At 36.9% G+C, this 13,940-nt stretch overlaps 1 protein-coding gene across 2 annotated transcripts; it reads left to right on the top strand.

Moving 5' to 3' along the window:
- The first annotated feature begins 4,453 nt into the window (after nt 1-4,453).
- LOC143876190 (hexokinase-1-like) lies at nt 4,454-13,627 on the top strand. 2 transcript variants are annotated; one of them, XM_077377883.1, is made up of 10 exons: nt 4,454-4,762; nt 5,417-5,532; nt 8,122-8,272; nt 8,356-8,532; nt 9,156-9,230; nt 9,437-9,592; nt 9,757-9,855; nt 9,934-10,064; nt 11,938-12,019; nt 12,987-13,627. In XM_077377883.1, the coding sequence occupies exons 2-10, from the start codon at nt 5,441-5,443 to the stop codon at nt 13,305-13,307; spliced, it is 1,284 nt and encodes a 427-aa protein (XP_077233998.1). In that variant the 5' UTR covers nt 4,454-4,762; nt 5,417-5,440; the 3' UTR covers nt 13,308-13,627. The 2 variants fall into 2 exon arrangements, with proteins under 2 accessions (XP_077233998.1, XP_077233997.1); XM_077377882.1 differs by lacking the exon at nt 4,454-4,762 and having other exon boundaries at nt 4,831-5,532.
- The last annotated feature ends 313 nt before the right edge of the window (nt 13,628-13,940 follow it).

The following is a 13,940-nucleotide window of genomic DNA, read 5'->3' as shown; positions in this document are numbered from 1 at the left end:
TGAGATGATGTCAGTTTTATGTGGCGTAGCAATAGGAATAGATGAATGTTTTATGTTTGGATGGGTTGAAGATATGACATGTGAAATGGTCATGGGATACGCCTTGATTTTGGACAGGGAATGACTGTTTCCTTTGGAAAGCTTATCAAGATGCCATTATTTGATTAGTTTATGGAGACTATTATGGAGAAATCTGCCATTGGGTCCCTACAAGATATTGGGAGGAGGTCTCTCTCTCTCTCTCAGTTGGCAAATGCCAACGCAAACTAACAGTTAAATGGCATTTGTAATTTACTTTCTAAGGTAAATCTGGGTGTCATAAATCTGGGCTTGATTTTTTGTTTTATTGGCTGTATTTTCTTGATCATCTCGATTGACCAGGCACCCCCGGATTCTTTATAAATCCAATTCTTTACCATGAAAAAAAAAAAAAGATCACCGCTTTGACCTTGTATCAGTAAAATAAGGTGCACTGTAGGCCTGTAGGGAATGTTGCCCCAATTAGATAGATCGATTATGGAATTTTGCGATCATAAGAGCAAGGTAACGAAGCTAGGCCAAAGGTCCCGTAGAGCTGCACTAAAATACAAATATAACATCAAAATAAAAGACTTTTATATATCTCAAAATAGCTTACAAGAAATCTCTAAACTTCTTCTCCCTTGAATCTTTACCAATGAAGCTTACCCTTGAATCTTTAAGCTTACAATCTCTACACAAATCTGTTCATACTTATAGAGCCAAGACACTCCTAAAATAGCTAAATGCATTAAACACTTTGTTGTGGTCCCTATGAGTCCTTTAGGCATCCTAAGCAACATCATAGGAAATCCCATTCTCTTTGATAATCTAGCTTTTGGGGGTTCCATGTGAAAGCAGAGATCCCACATCAGAGAGGTGAATGGATGTGGATGTGCTTATAAGGATTTAGGCACCCTTCGCTTAACGGCTAGCTTTTAAGGGTGAGTTCTACCCGGGTAACGACAAGTGGTATCAGAGCAAGGGTTGGTCCCACATTAGATAGATGAATGGATGTGGATGTGCTTATAAGGATTTGGGCACCCTCCCCTTAACAGCTAGCTTTTAAGGGTGTGTTACAAACCCGAATCGGTTCGTAACGTGATTGATCTTCTCAGAGGGAAGATCAGCTTTTGATCCGCTTCGAGGGAAAGATCAATCCTCCTTTGTGCACAAAACACAAATTCTAGAATAAATTTCTGCGTGGAATTATTAATATTTCCTTCTCTCTTTTATACATTAAGAGCCACACTTGTATCTCACGCACACTTGTATAAAAGTAGGAAGAAAGAATAGAAAAATCCTAACTTAATAGACTCATAGCTGATTGCTCTTGATAACTCCTAGCTTAATGGACTCTAAATAATTACTATTGATTCACACAGCTAATATCCTAACTAATAGAAAAATCAGAAAAATCTGCACGTAACAGGGTGAGTTCTACTCGGGTCCCAACACTAGCCAAGACATGGAACAAATAAGCCTCCGACAAGTAGAAACTCTGTTGAGTTGAGTCATTCGGGAGGAGAAAATATAACTTGAACCAATCTTATTCAATTTTTATTTGCGAAGACATTCAATTTATGATAACATCCCTCCAAATTAATCATAATCATAAATTTCTTCTAAATCGCAGAAAGAAAAATTTTGCAGTCAGAATGTTTTTCTTGCAATCCATTCTCTTCAACCATGAATTTTTTTGTAAATCTTTATTGTTTTCTCTGTCTCGTTGCTCATCTTCCTTTGTAACTTGACCATCTCGGTCATTTTTTTTTTAGCAATACAATTGGCGTTCATTTTAAAAAAATGTTTTTCTTGCAATCCAAATAGGACCTTAGACCCACAAAAATCTCCCTTTACCTTTTCTTGAAGTTCAAATCAGTGGCAACATACAACCATTAAAAGCACTAGAACATTAAAGGATGTGTAACAGTTATCCTAAACATGTTGAAATGGGTGTCAAGTTGAAAGGTTTTGGAGCGTATCTGACCATATAAGATTTGCCATGTGGGTATCTGACCATATAAGATTTGACATGTGGGGTTTTTCTTTCTAGAAAGGATCTTGTGATGAAAGTCCCAAGTGAAGTCTATACGTGTTGTAACTGCAGAGGTGTCCACTGTCCAAGCTCCAACTTCACCATTTTCTTGGACTCGGCAAGACTAAATGGCCTTCTATGTGGTCGGTGATCTGCTTTATGAGGATATTTAATACAATGAAATTTCAATGCATGAAACTTCTTCTTTTATTTAAAAAAGGCATGGTTCCAAGATAGGCTGGAATTGTCATGTTGCCAGCATTAGACTATAGACCTTTGAAAATTATGCCTAAATCATGCGTGTCTGCAAATTCATAAGAAGAAAAATAGTTCTCTCATCCACCCTTTCCAAGAGGATGGGTCTGAATAATGAAGAAAGGGACTTTGTTGAATTTTTTGATATAAAATCCACAAGGGAATGGTACTATCAGAACCATTGGGCAAGAACTTGGATTAAGATTCTTATGATTGTTTATCGAGATGTCAACATGATTCAGACCGTTCATCGAGTTAGGTCCCCACGTGGTGCCATCGGGCTAGGCGGAAAAGTTGACTTCATCGGAGAATCCTAACCATTTGATCAGTGGGTTTTGACTAGATGGGTTAGACAAAGTAGAACAATGATCCGAATTTGGGGAGCAATTGTCTTTTAATTGGACTAACAACAGGCACATGATTATGAGAGAGAGAGAGAGAGAGAGAGAGATGTTTGAATTTTAAGTTATCCTTTGGAAGTTCAGATGGTGAAGTTAGAATTATAATCAAGCCTTGGAATTCCAAGTGGTTATGTTGGACTTGAAGAAAGCATTGAAGATTCAAAGCAAGGGCTAGAAAATTAAGTATCGTTTGGTGACTTTTGTTATTGTTCTATGCATGTAAAAGTCTTTTAGTTTTTCTATGCTCTACATTTTATAGTAGAGTATATGTTGTTTCTAGATAATATGTGTAATTAAATGTCCCAATCTCTAATTTATGGTGTAGTCTATAAGTACGGCCGTGCATCTTATTCAACAACAAGTAATTTTAGTGAAATTTGAAATTATTTAACTGGTGTAAAAAAGTTGTGTTCAATTTTATTTTTTTTCTGCATTTTACACGGAGAGGTCAAACTTCATCTCTTGAATCTCATTTCTCACGTACACTTGTATCACTACAAGAAATGCTCTTTTATTGGCGGACATTTACCCGCAGTCATTAAAAACCGCCGCTATAACTCTTTTACCAGAGGATTTTTTGTGACCGATGTTAAAACATCTCTTTGGATATGCGGATTTTAGAAACCAGGTTTTAGTTTGAAAACAATGTAAAAGATGGTTTATGATCAAGCTGATGTTTGCTGTTCTGACAATATTTCTTGAATTTTGAGTAAGAAATCTAGGTTTTAGAAATCTCTCCCACATCCTGAGATTTCTAAAACCTGGAAACATGGGACGATCTGTTGCTCTCTTGTTGTCGGAAAGAAGGGCAAAAAATCAGAAAACGACGGCTGGTCTCTTTCTTCTCTCCTCTCCCATCTACAATTTTGAAGAAATCAAGGATTCTAAAATCTGCGTATCCAAACGGCCCCCTCAAGTAATCCATGTACCCAAAGCCCAAAAGACACTTTTTATCGACAGTCATAATTAACTAGCAGAAAAATGTTGGGTGAATAATAATATTCATCAAATTATATACAGTACATACTATATGTATGTACACATTGTACTCCCAATGGAAGCCGTGGCAGATGAAGGCAGGGCAATAACACTAGACTCCCGTCCATTAGTGGCAGTAGAAGGTCATCAATTTTTTTCTTTTTAAACATGACAACTATAAAATATGATGAACCAAAAACTTAAGTAGGACAAAGACAAAGAATCGGACAACGGAAGTATCTAGGCCAAAGTTTTAAATTATGATTTTAGTTTCAGTTTCTGTCATCAGTGAAACCGAAGCATTTTGATATCGGTATGCTACTCCGACCAAAATCATGTAAAATCTGAAAGGAATCTTGTTGTTCTTCTCTTTTCCCCAAGTCGATACGAAATCATGTAAATTAGGGCCTAAGTTCTTTCGACTGAAATTTATAATTATGGTAAAGGCTATAGACATAAAAAAAGAGGTGATGCATGATGATAAGACTGTTAGAGGAATTAGTGGAATTAGGTCAAGCAAGAAGTTACTTGAAGCATTACACCTAAGGTATCTTGTTTGGAATACTAAGTTTCTTGCCTCAAGCCCCTATATATGAAGATACACTATGGTTAATGACCGGTTAATGAACTCTAGCCCATGTAGGCCCACTACACCGGTCCATTATCTTATTGGGCTTATATTAGAACATACATGAGTTATATTATATACCCAACAAAGACTAGGTGAGAGCCTTATCTGGTTGTAGTACAAAGTAAGGCGTTCCTTGGGGGCCTTGGTGCATATTGGTTAGTACCAAACATTTTGGTATCACCTAACATCAACCGTACCTCAGGCCTCCTTATCCTGGCCTACCACATCTGCCGCATTTCCTTTGCACCCCACTCCTCTCCTCCTCCATTCTGGGCCCCAACCCCACCCTCGAAACCCAACAAAGCTATTCACCAACCTCTGAGCACAGGCGTCCGTTAACGGATCGAATTCTAACCTGCGCGCGTGGTGGAGGTTAGCACTGTAGAGGGATGGATAGAGTCGCCAAGAATGTGCTCAAGGGGAATGTGAACATTTTTCAAGGTGATTACCATACAACCCCCTCCTAGTTTTTTCACCTTGTGAGTTTCATTCTTTCTTTTCTTTTTTTTCCTATTTTCAAACAAATTTGTAAAGATGGTAAGTGGGTTTTGTTGGTTGTCAATGGAATTGGTGATTTTCAATGAGTGTATGTAGTACAACAGCTCCATTTCTTGTGTTTATGCAATGTTGCAATATACCCATAAGATTATTTATTGGAATTTTGTTGGTATTCTGAAATCTCGATATTTATGGTTCTTGAATGGCGAGGCTGTTAAACTTTTGTCCTTTTTTTGTGGGTGCTTCTTTTTGTGGTGGCTTAAGTGTTTGTATGGGTAGGAAAGGAATTTTCTACATAATATAAGACGGGTTCAACTGCTGAGAGAGAGAGAGAGAGAGAGAGGCGGTTAGAAATGCCTCAGAAAAATTTGGGGGTTGTTTTTCATCAGCCCTCTCATATGAAGGGGAAATTTAGGAGAAAAAAACAATCAGAGAGAAAGAGAGAAGATGAAAAAGAAAGTTGTGGTTGTGACTACAGTAGCAGTATGTGCCCTAGTGGGTCTTCTGATGCGCGAACAATTGAAGAATTTGCGGCAGCGAAAGCGTGCAAAACGCATTCTTAGGAAGTTTTCTAAGCAATGTGGTACCCCTGTGCAGAAACTATGGCAAGTGGCAGATGCCATGGTTCTTGAGATGGATGCTGGCCTGGCTTCAGAGGAAGGGAACACGCTCAAGATGATCATCTCGTCCTCTGTCACATCACTTCCTACTGGGTAATTTTCATTAAATTTGGATATCATTAGACACCTCAAAATTAGTTTGATATATTCTTATATGCAAATGGTTATGAAGTTAAATAATTTTATTTTGCAAGAATGGTTATAATAGTTTTAGAAGTGATATGGTTATGGCTTCCAAAGTGGCCTTGACATTGCCATTTGCAAATATCGACTTAAAATAAGCCCTTTTGCAAAGGAGGACCAATTTTCGTGGTATCTAAAAGAGCCCTCGATCTTTATTTTTCTCCCTCTCTAGTAAATTTTAGTGTTGCCAAGGTCATGTTAAGAGATGAAAGTCTCATGTATAATTTTCATGTAATGCATAATCAATTTTCCTGTGTTGGTGAACCCACGGATTTGAAGACCTAATGATATTGCATTGACCCATTGTCTTAAGGATTTGGTATGGAGAAGAGATGAAAAAAAAGCATGTGCAATTAGCCAATAACCCATGAAGGGATGCCCGTTATTTGTATATAAACCCTTGCGAGGGTTTCAGGTAGGTTCTGTAGTTCTTCCGCTTCTAGGATAAATTCTTCTCTGGGTGCCTCATAAAAAGAACTAGAAGGTTGGTAGATCATAACTCTGATGATATAACATAATGAATAGTTCCTCTATCTTGAATGATCGGCTGAGGGAAAGGGATTAAGAATAACAAGAAAAAAAGATAGAATTAGAATAACAAGAGGAAAAGATACTGGTTTATAATATTAGCCATTTCGTTTTTGTCCTCATTTCTTTTACTTTGATGAGATTGATAGAGGAAAGAAATCTGTTGGTTGAGTTGAGAATTATTTATCTATGAGCTCATTTCGGGTCTTGGCAATGAACCAAGATGGGTTCATTGTACATCTGTCTCATGCACAAGAGTGCATCAGATGGATGATCCAAATTATTTGGGCGTGCATCCAGGGATACAAGGGTTCCTAAATGTGCCATAAATGGCATCTTCTTAGCTATTATTTCCTTGTGGCTGTTATAAATCAAACTGTAGTCAAACTTATGGATTTTGATTTCTAGAAGTGCAATTCATGACCCATTTGTTTGAATCCAATCTAAGGTGGCCAATTTGAGAGCACTCCCAAACTAAATAAGAAATTCACAACGAAATGCTTTATGTGGTTTAACCAATCCCTTATTGTAATTTTCTTCTTGGGACAAGAAACTCAAGAGACCACTCCCAAACTAAATAAGAAATTCACAACGAAATGCTTTGTGCTGTAACTTTTAACCAATCCCTTATTGTAATTTTCTTCTTGGGACAAGAAAATCTGCATCAGAGTTACTAATCTGTGAAATGTTACTGGAAGTGGAAGAGAGAGTGGTGCTTCTTCCGCTTTTACTGATGCATTCTAAACCTTAATAAAAACTGGTAATAGTTAAAAATTTGTTGGCAGTCACTGGAATGGTCATAATTTGTTTAGAAGCAACTTTATTGGTTGCAACAGATGGAACTTTGGCTCCTTTGGTTTGTCAGGTTGACTATTTCATTGTACAGATAGGGGATCCTATATATGGTTACATATATGAAAAGTGTTCTTTTTAGAAATATGTAGCTGAATATAGAGCATGATGCAGGGTCTAGTAGGGGATCCTATATATGGTTACATATATGAACAGTATTCTTTTAGAAATATTTAGCTGACTGGCTCTCTTTTTTTTCGGGTTAATAAATTTTATGATATCTTTCAAAGAAAATCTGGTTATTTAATTATTTTGGCTTCGGATTAGTTTTAGCATCGTGAACCTTACTTGATTGAATTGAACATGCCAGTTGTGTTAGTTATCCATCCATGGTGTTGTTCATGCAGATAATGGTAAATTATGGTGGTCTTTCTTACTCATTATCCAGCGAAAATAAAGATAATATTCATCTCAGAAGAAAATTTTGTCATGACCCTGAAAGGCCCGGTTTTACCTTGCACCTTCAACGCTTTGGCGTGTAAAATCAGGATGGCATAGGCTTATGATGCTCCTCTAGCATATTTACTCTCATATTATTCGAGCATGATTTTACCTTGTGTTCTTTTGAAAGATAAATGATTTAAAAGAACAGGGTGCTGGAGACTACGATCATCCCCTATTGGAAATATGCAGCACAATATGGCCAGTTCAATGCGCTAGCAGCATCTTCTATAACGCTGGCCATTCCATGAGTCTTATCAATATTGCCCTTGTCCATAGAAAAAATTGTATCATTGGATTGGAACACAAAATATCGTCACTAGTTGTAAAGATTTTTGAAGTTTGTTGTGTAGATACATACGGTGGCTGAAAACCACCATGTTGCACACTGACCAATTATGCGATGTTTTTCCCTTTACTATTTGTTGTTTTTTACTGACAAGGTTTAATACTCAAAGTCCTCCTCCCATTTGTTCTCTGATCTTTACTTACATCTTGAGTGTTTCCACAGGAATCTCTTGTTGAGATGCTGCTTCTAGTTTCATACTTAAATTTAGAGCAGCTTGTTGGTTGAACCTTTTTTTTTTGTTTTGTGGGGGGGGGGGAGGAATTAGCTTGTTGGTTGAACTGCTTACAGAATATTTTTTATATCCTCATCTGTTATTTCTCTAATCTCAGCAACGAGGAAGGATTATTCTATGGGGTGAATTTAAGCGGAACGAATCTCCATATCGTGCGTGTACAACTAGGAGGAAATGATGCTCGTGTCATTAAGCAAGAACTCACAGAGGTGCCTATTCCAGCCACTTTGATGGTTGGCTCTTCAGAGGTGATCTCATAGTGATTATTAATGTCACTAAGTCCAAGCATTTTTTTTAATGCCATGACACCTGAAATGTGTCATTATTTCAGGAATTATTCAACTATATTGCTGCAGAACTGGCAAAATATGCATCAATTGAGAATGAAAGTTTTCATGTTCTGGCTGGAAGACCAAAGGAGCTTGGTTTTACCTTTTCATGTCCTGTGGAGGAAAACGTGTCTCGCACGGTCATTAAGTGGACCATGGGTTTCTCAATCAAGGACACAGTTGAGTGTCTCAGTTCCTTGTATAATCTATTCTTGAGCTAAAATACCCATCCTTTAGTTTTATACAATTTAGGAAAAAAGTTATAAATGATAGTAGTTAATGCATTATGTAGCAAATTTATGCAGAAACTGTATCACTGTTAGACACTGAACCGAAATCTTCCTCATTAGTTGTGCATGCGTGTGTGTTGGGGGGAGGGGGGCATGGATTTCTTTTAGATAACCTACAAAATCTTTCTTTTAGAAACCTACAAAATCAAAATCAAGAAGGCATGTTTTTCCGTGTAATCTTTTGGGCATTTTGTATACTAATTCTTGTGAAATTGTCCTGTCTGATACTCATTTTTTTAACCAACAGTGACACGTTTATCAAACTCCTAAGTTACATGTGTCCTACATTGAGATCAGCAATGGAAATGCCTTCTCACTCAGATGTGCATGATGTAATCAGTTGGAGTATTTAGTTTCTTGTTTGGTTTTGAAGGAGTAGTTTCCTGTTTAGTATATGTATATTTTGTGGTAGGAATCTTTGTGTATGGAACAATATCAAATCCTGCCATTTATCATTATCCTTTGATTCAATGAATCGCTTCAAATGTTGATTATGACATTTTAGACAACAGGTGGGAAAAGATTTGGTGACAGAAATCAATGAAGCCATGGAGAAAAATGGTGCGGATATGCATGTTTCTTCACTGGTAACGACTTGTAATTTTTAAAGCACAAATTTGGTGTTTGCCTTGTGTAGTAAGTTGCATGTATAATTCCCATTCTTTTTAATTTAACTCTTAGCTTAAATACTACAGAATAAGAACATGTATATGCTCATAATTCAGTTTTAGTTTTTATAGAATTTAATACTTATAAAGTTTTTCAAGACCATTCAGCTGCCACCTTAAAGCAGGTCAATGATACTGTCGGCACTTTGGCTGGAGCTAGATACTTCAATAGCGATGTTGTGGCTGCTGTTATTCTGGGGATGGGGACAAATGCTGCCTACATAGAGCATACAAATGCTATTCACAAACTTCATGGACCTCTATCTGAGACTGGCGAGATGGTTAGTGGATCATCCAATATGCAATAAAATTTTGTGCCTTCGTGACCATGATTTGTATATATTCAGTTACAAGAGAGAATTCCATTTGAAATGCCACTTTGGATTAATGAACAAAATTAGTGTATATGTGCATATATTCAGTTAATAGAAAGAATTTCTATCAGGTTATCAACATGGAATGGGGAGGCTTTCATTCTTCTTATCTTCCAATCACAGAATTTGATGTTTGTTTAGATGTTGAAAGTTCAAATCCTGGAGAAAAGGTATGCTAAGTCTATATTCTAGTGTTTTGCAACAAAACGGTTCTGTCTATTTCTCTTCTGAACTTATCTTTATCTCAGATCTTTGAAAAGCTCATCTCAGGAATGTATTTGGGGGAGATTGTGAGAAGAGTTCTGTTACGAATAGCTGAGGAAACTGCTATATTTGGAGAAAGTATTCCATCTAAGCTTAGGATTCCATTCGTGTTAAGGTACTCATCCATACCTTTTTCGTTTTATCTGTATATGTATTTGCTATTATTAATAAACCCTTGTGTACTGTAGGATCCATGTACCTCTCTAATGTTTACTGATATATAATGACCTCATCTGAAATATAGTTACATTTTAGTAATTCGAGACATTTATTCTAAGAAGATCCATCTGTTACTAATTGCTCAGTCTCTAATTGTGCAGTCTCTGACTGAGTTATTCTACCAGTTTTATACTTCAAAATAGTATGTCTAATTAGAAATTTTAAGCATATGATATTGTGCTCCTTGTTTGTTCCAAGAAGACCTCCATTTTGTTTTCTTATGACTAACAAATCGCTGTTTTTGCTTGCACAAGATTTTAAATGGGGAGAAAGATTGAGAAGCATAAGGAGGGCAGAGGAAGAAACAGAAGAAAGAGAGAAAAGAAAGAACACTGACTTCCAAATCCCAATCGTAATAGGCGTCAGTGACAGAAAATCCCCCATAGCATCCAACATCCAACTGGCATCCAACATCCAACTGACTTGGTGATCGTCAGGGAGTCTCTATCTGAAGGATGGCCAAACCCTTCCATTTCAGCAACAAAAACTTCCATTCGGAGATGGATAACTCACAAAGGGGTATGACGCATGTAAATCAATTAGGAGTCCACCAGAAGTAGAAAACTTGCAAGGCAATGAACAATCACACAAAAAATCCAATAGATATTCACAGACAATATTCGAAAGATACAAAACTACAATCGACTTAATCAGAACATTATCAAGGAAGGTAACATCCAAAACCCTATAGGGAAAACTTGTACTATTCATTTAGCTCCTGAAAAGTGCATCAAAACTTCGTATCTATAGGCCTGAAACACCTTTAACTCGTGGTTTAATCCTAACCTCTGATATAGGATCGATTTTATCATTTACGTTGACCTAAATAAAGCCTAACTTCTATTTTAGAGCGGGCTAAAAGAAAAGTAGAAAGTGTGTTACATGTTTATCTCCCAAAAGCACTTTCATTATACACAAGGCCCACAATAAATGTATCAGTTGTTTGAAAGGCACTTTTCTTTTCTTTTCTTTTTTCTTCATATAAGTTGAGCTTTCTCTACCTGTGCTGAAGACCATCAAGTTAGTTGATCCTGTTCAATAGAGGATGACACTGAGTCTAACTTGGAGAAGGCCAGCATCCAACTGATTTAAGGTGTTAAACAGTTCTTTGCTTCGTAAGATGTAGAAGAGAGACATTTTCGAAGAAAAAACATGTTTAAAGATATAAAACTTTCCAGCCTTGGAGCAAATACATGGCGAGTGCTCTAGGTTAGGACATGTAGGGTTGCAGATTGATTCATTATTGTCGTAGATTCAGACATTATACTCTGATGCCATGAAAATGACCAGTGAACTCTATGAAATTTGAAAAATCCCCTTATTTACAGTCAAGAAATTAAGAAAATGTTACATATTGTCTGTAACGTACTCAGAGGAGTTGAGACATTGAGGAACCAAATTACCTGTGGGTTGTGGCAAGTTTTCTCCTATTGCTCCGGAACTTTTTGTTTTTTGCTGCACTAAAATTGGAATGTGGTCAAAGGAGAAATTCTTTCTTCCAGCCTCTCAATAGTTTGTCGTTTGACCTGCATATCATAGCAAACACTTAAGACATGCTACTTGCTGTTTCTGCTTATTTTCTCTAATTTTTGTAGCATGTAATACTCTATACATCTTTGTTTTTTTCTGCTTATATTCTGCCAAAGTTTGATGATTGATTCTATCACTAACTTCAAGCATCTTCTCCAGATTTTTTAGGAATGCTATTTCAGATTGAGGCATGTGGTTCTCCATGTGGAATGAACATTCTAAAATTTTCGACTGTGCAGGACTCCTGATCTGGCTGCCATGCATCAAGATACAACAGAGGATCTTGAGGTGGTTGGAGAAAAAATGAAGGACACTTTAGGGGTATCAGTTAAAGTGCATTTGGATGAAATTTCACTGTTCAATTATCAGAAGTAACCACATGGATTTAAGCATTATAAACATTTGGATTGGATTTTGAGATGACCAAAATCCCTGCCTCTTTGTTCATGACAAGGCAGCTAAGGTGGAAAAGAAATTTATGTTGCAAAAGAATAAGACATTTCAACCCAGAGATCCATTTCCAAGAATATATACGCATGATATGTGGACTGAATACAAACATCTTTACAAAATTCTATCAAAAGCACTATAAGAGTAAACCTTTGCTCTTTTCAAAATCACAATACTACTGGCCATCATTCATAATCAGCCAATACATTTTAACCCTTCTTAAAATGATCAAAGTGGGAAAAATTATTGCCTCCGCTTTTCAAAACGAAGCAGAGAATCATCTTTTGCCTCCATTTTTCAAAACGAAGCAAAGAAACATCGTTCACTCCAGTAATGAGTCACTTGAAACAATATTATCATTTATACTGCTTTCTTTAACCCGGAATTTATTTAGGAACCCGGGGCAGCACCTGAAATTTTATTGATAGAAATAAAAGAATTACAGGAGGAGGACATGCCACCCTGAAACCCAAACAAAATATTAAAGAAACCACCCCACGATATAAAATACTGATCTAACTCGAACATTAGGAATACCGAGCTGATCACATGTAACAGCCCCTCTCGTGTCTCTTGGGAGATCCAACCCGTTCCAAAAAGTTTCATTAAGTCTGGTATAACAAGCATGATTAGCCAACAAATCTGCCGCACTATTTCCTTCTCTATATTTGTGAGATATGAAGCAGTTCATACTGGAAATGAGGGAAAATATATCTTTGAGAATTCTTATTGTTGTCTTTAATGAGATTAACCAGGACTTGGTTATTGTAGATGCTTATACTGCGTTGTTAATTTAGAATGATCTTGCCCAGATTCTCATTGTTTGTTTCGATCTCAGATTCTTGAATCTACTGTATGCATGAGAAAAATTGTAGTGGAGGTCTGCAATGTTGTTGCAGAGCGTGGTGCTCGTTTAGCTGGAGCTGGTATAGTGGCTATTTTGAAGAAACTCGGAAGGGCTGGGACTAGGCAGAGGAGTGTAGTGGCAGTGGACGGTGGGCTTTACGAGCACTATCGACTCTTCAGAAATTATCTGCATATGAGTGTGAATGAGATGCTTGGGGGTGAGTTTCCAGACAATGTAGTCATTGAGCATTCAAATGAAGGGTCTGGAATTGGGGCTGCACTGCTCGCTGCTTCACGCTCAAAGTACGTATGAACTTCTGATTCCTGATACTTACATTAGTTTTAAACTGAATTACTCCAAAATTCATTATTAATCAGTTGTAAATGATTAATTTACAGCTGGGTTTTTGTTCTTTCTTTTTTTTTTTTTTTCCCCTGATTTTCACTTGGGGATTGTTCTTATTTACTTCTGATTCAGCATGGATTCCAGTTTCTGCTTACAGCATTCTATTTATAAGACTGTAGCTTGTCTTTGAACTGTGAAGAGACTGGAAATCTAATGTCAGCACAAGAAAACTGCCTTCTAAATAAACCGAATCTTATCAACTTAGATATGGATTTGTCATTTGAATGTGACCTTAGCTTATTGAGACCCACCAATACAGATATTTATCTTGCATAAGCCCACTAATTAACCACATAATTAGCCTATCTATCAGAAAAATGATCTGTACCCTCTGTTTTGATAATGGCACTCTATTTTAATAGTTCTCTGATCTGAAAGCGAAGCGACCTACCCATCTTTTCTCTGTCTCTGAATACTGGCAATCAGGAATACAAACAGATATACAGACATAGAATGTGAACAAAACCTTGAATGAGATACATGGATATCCATTGCTTTCTGATAACAGTTCGAGGTCTACCTGTCGATGAAAATGATGCA

The sequence above is a fragment of the Tasmannia lanceolata genome, unplaced genomic scaffold (assembly GCF_043159265.1).
Source record: "Tasmannia lanceolata isolate RefF3 unplaced genomic scaffold, GAP_Taslan_0.1 ptg000004l, whole genome shotgun sequence".
NCBI classification, from domain to species: Eukaryota; Viridiplantae; Streptophyta; class Magnoliopsida; order Canellales; family Winteraceae; genus Tasmannia; species Tasmannia lanceolata.
The sequence above is the reverse complement of the archived record's forward strand: the minus strand, read 5'-3'. Positions and strand labels throughout refer to the sequence as shown.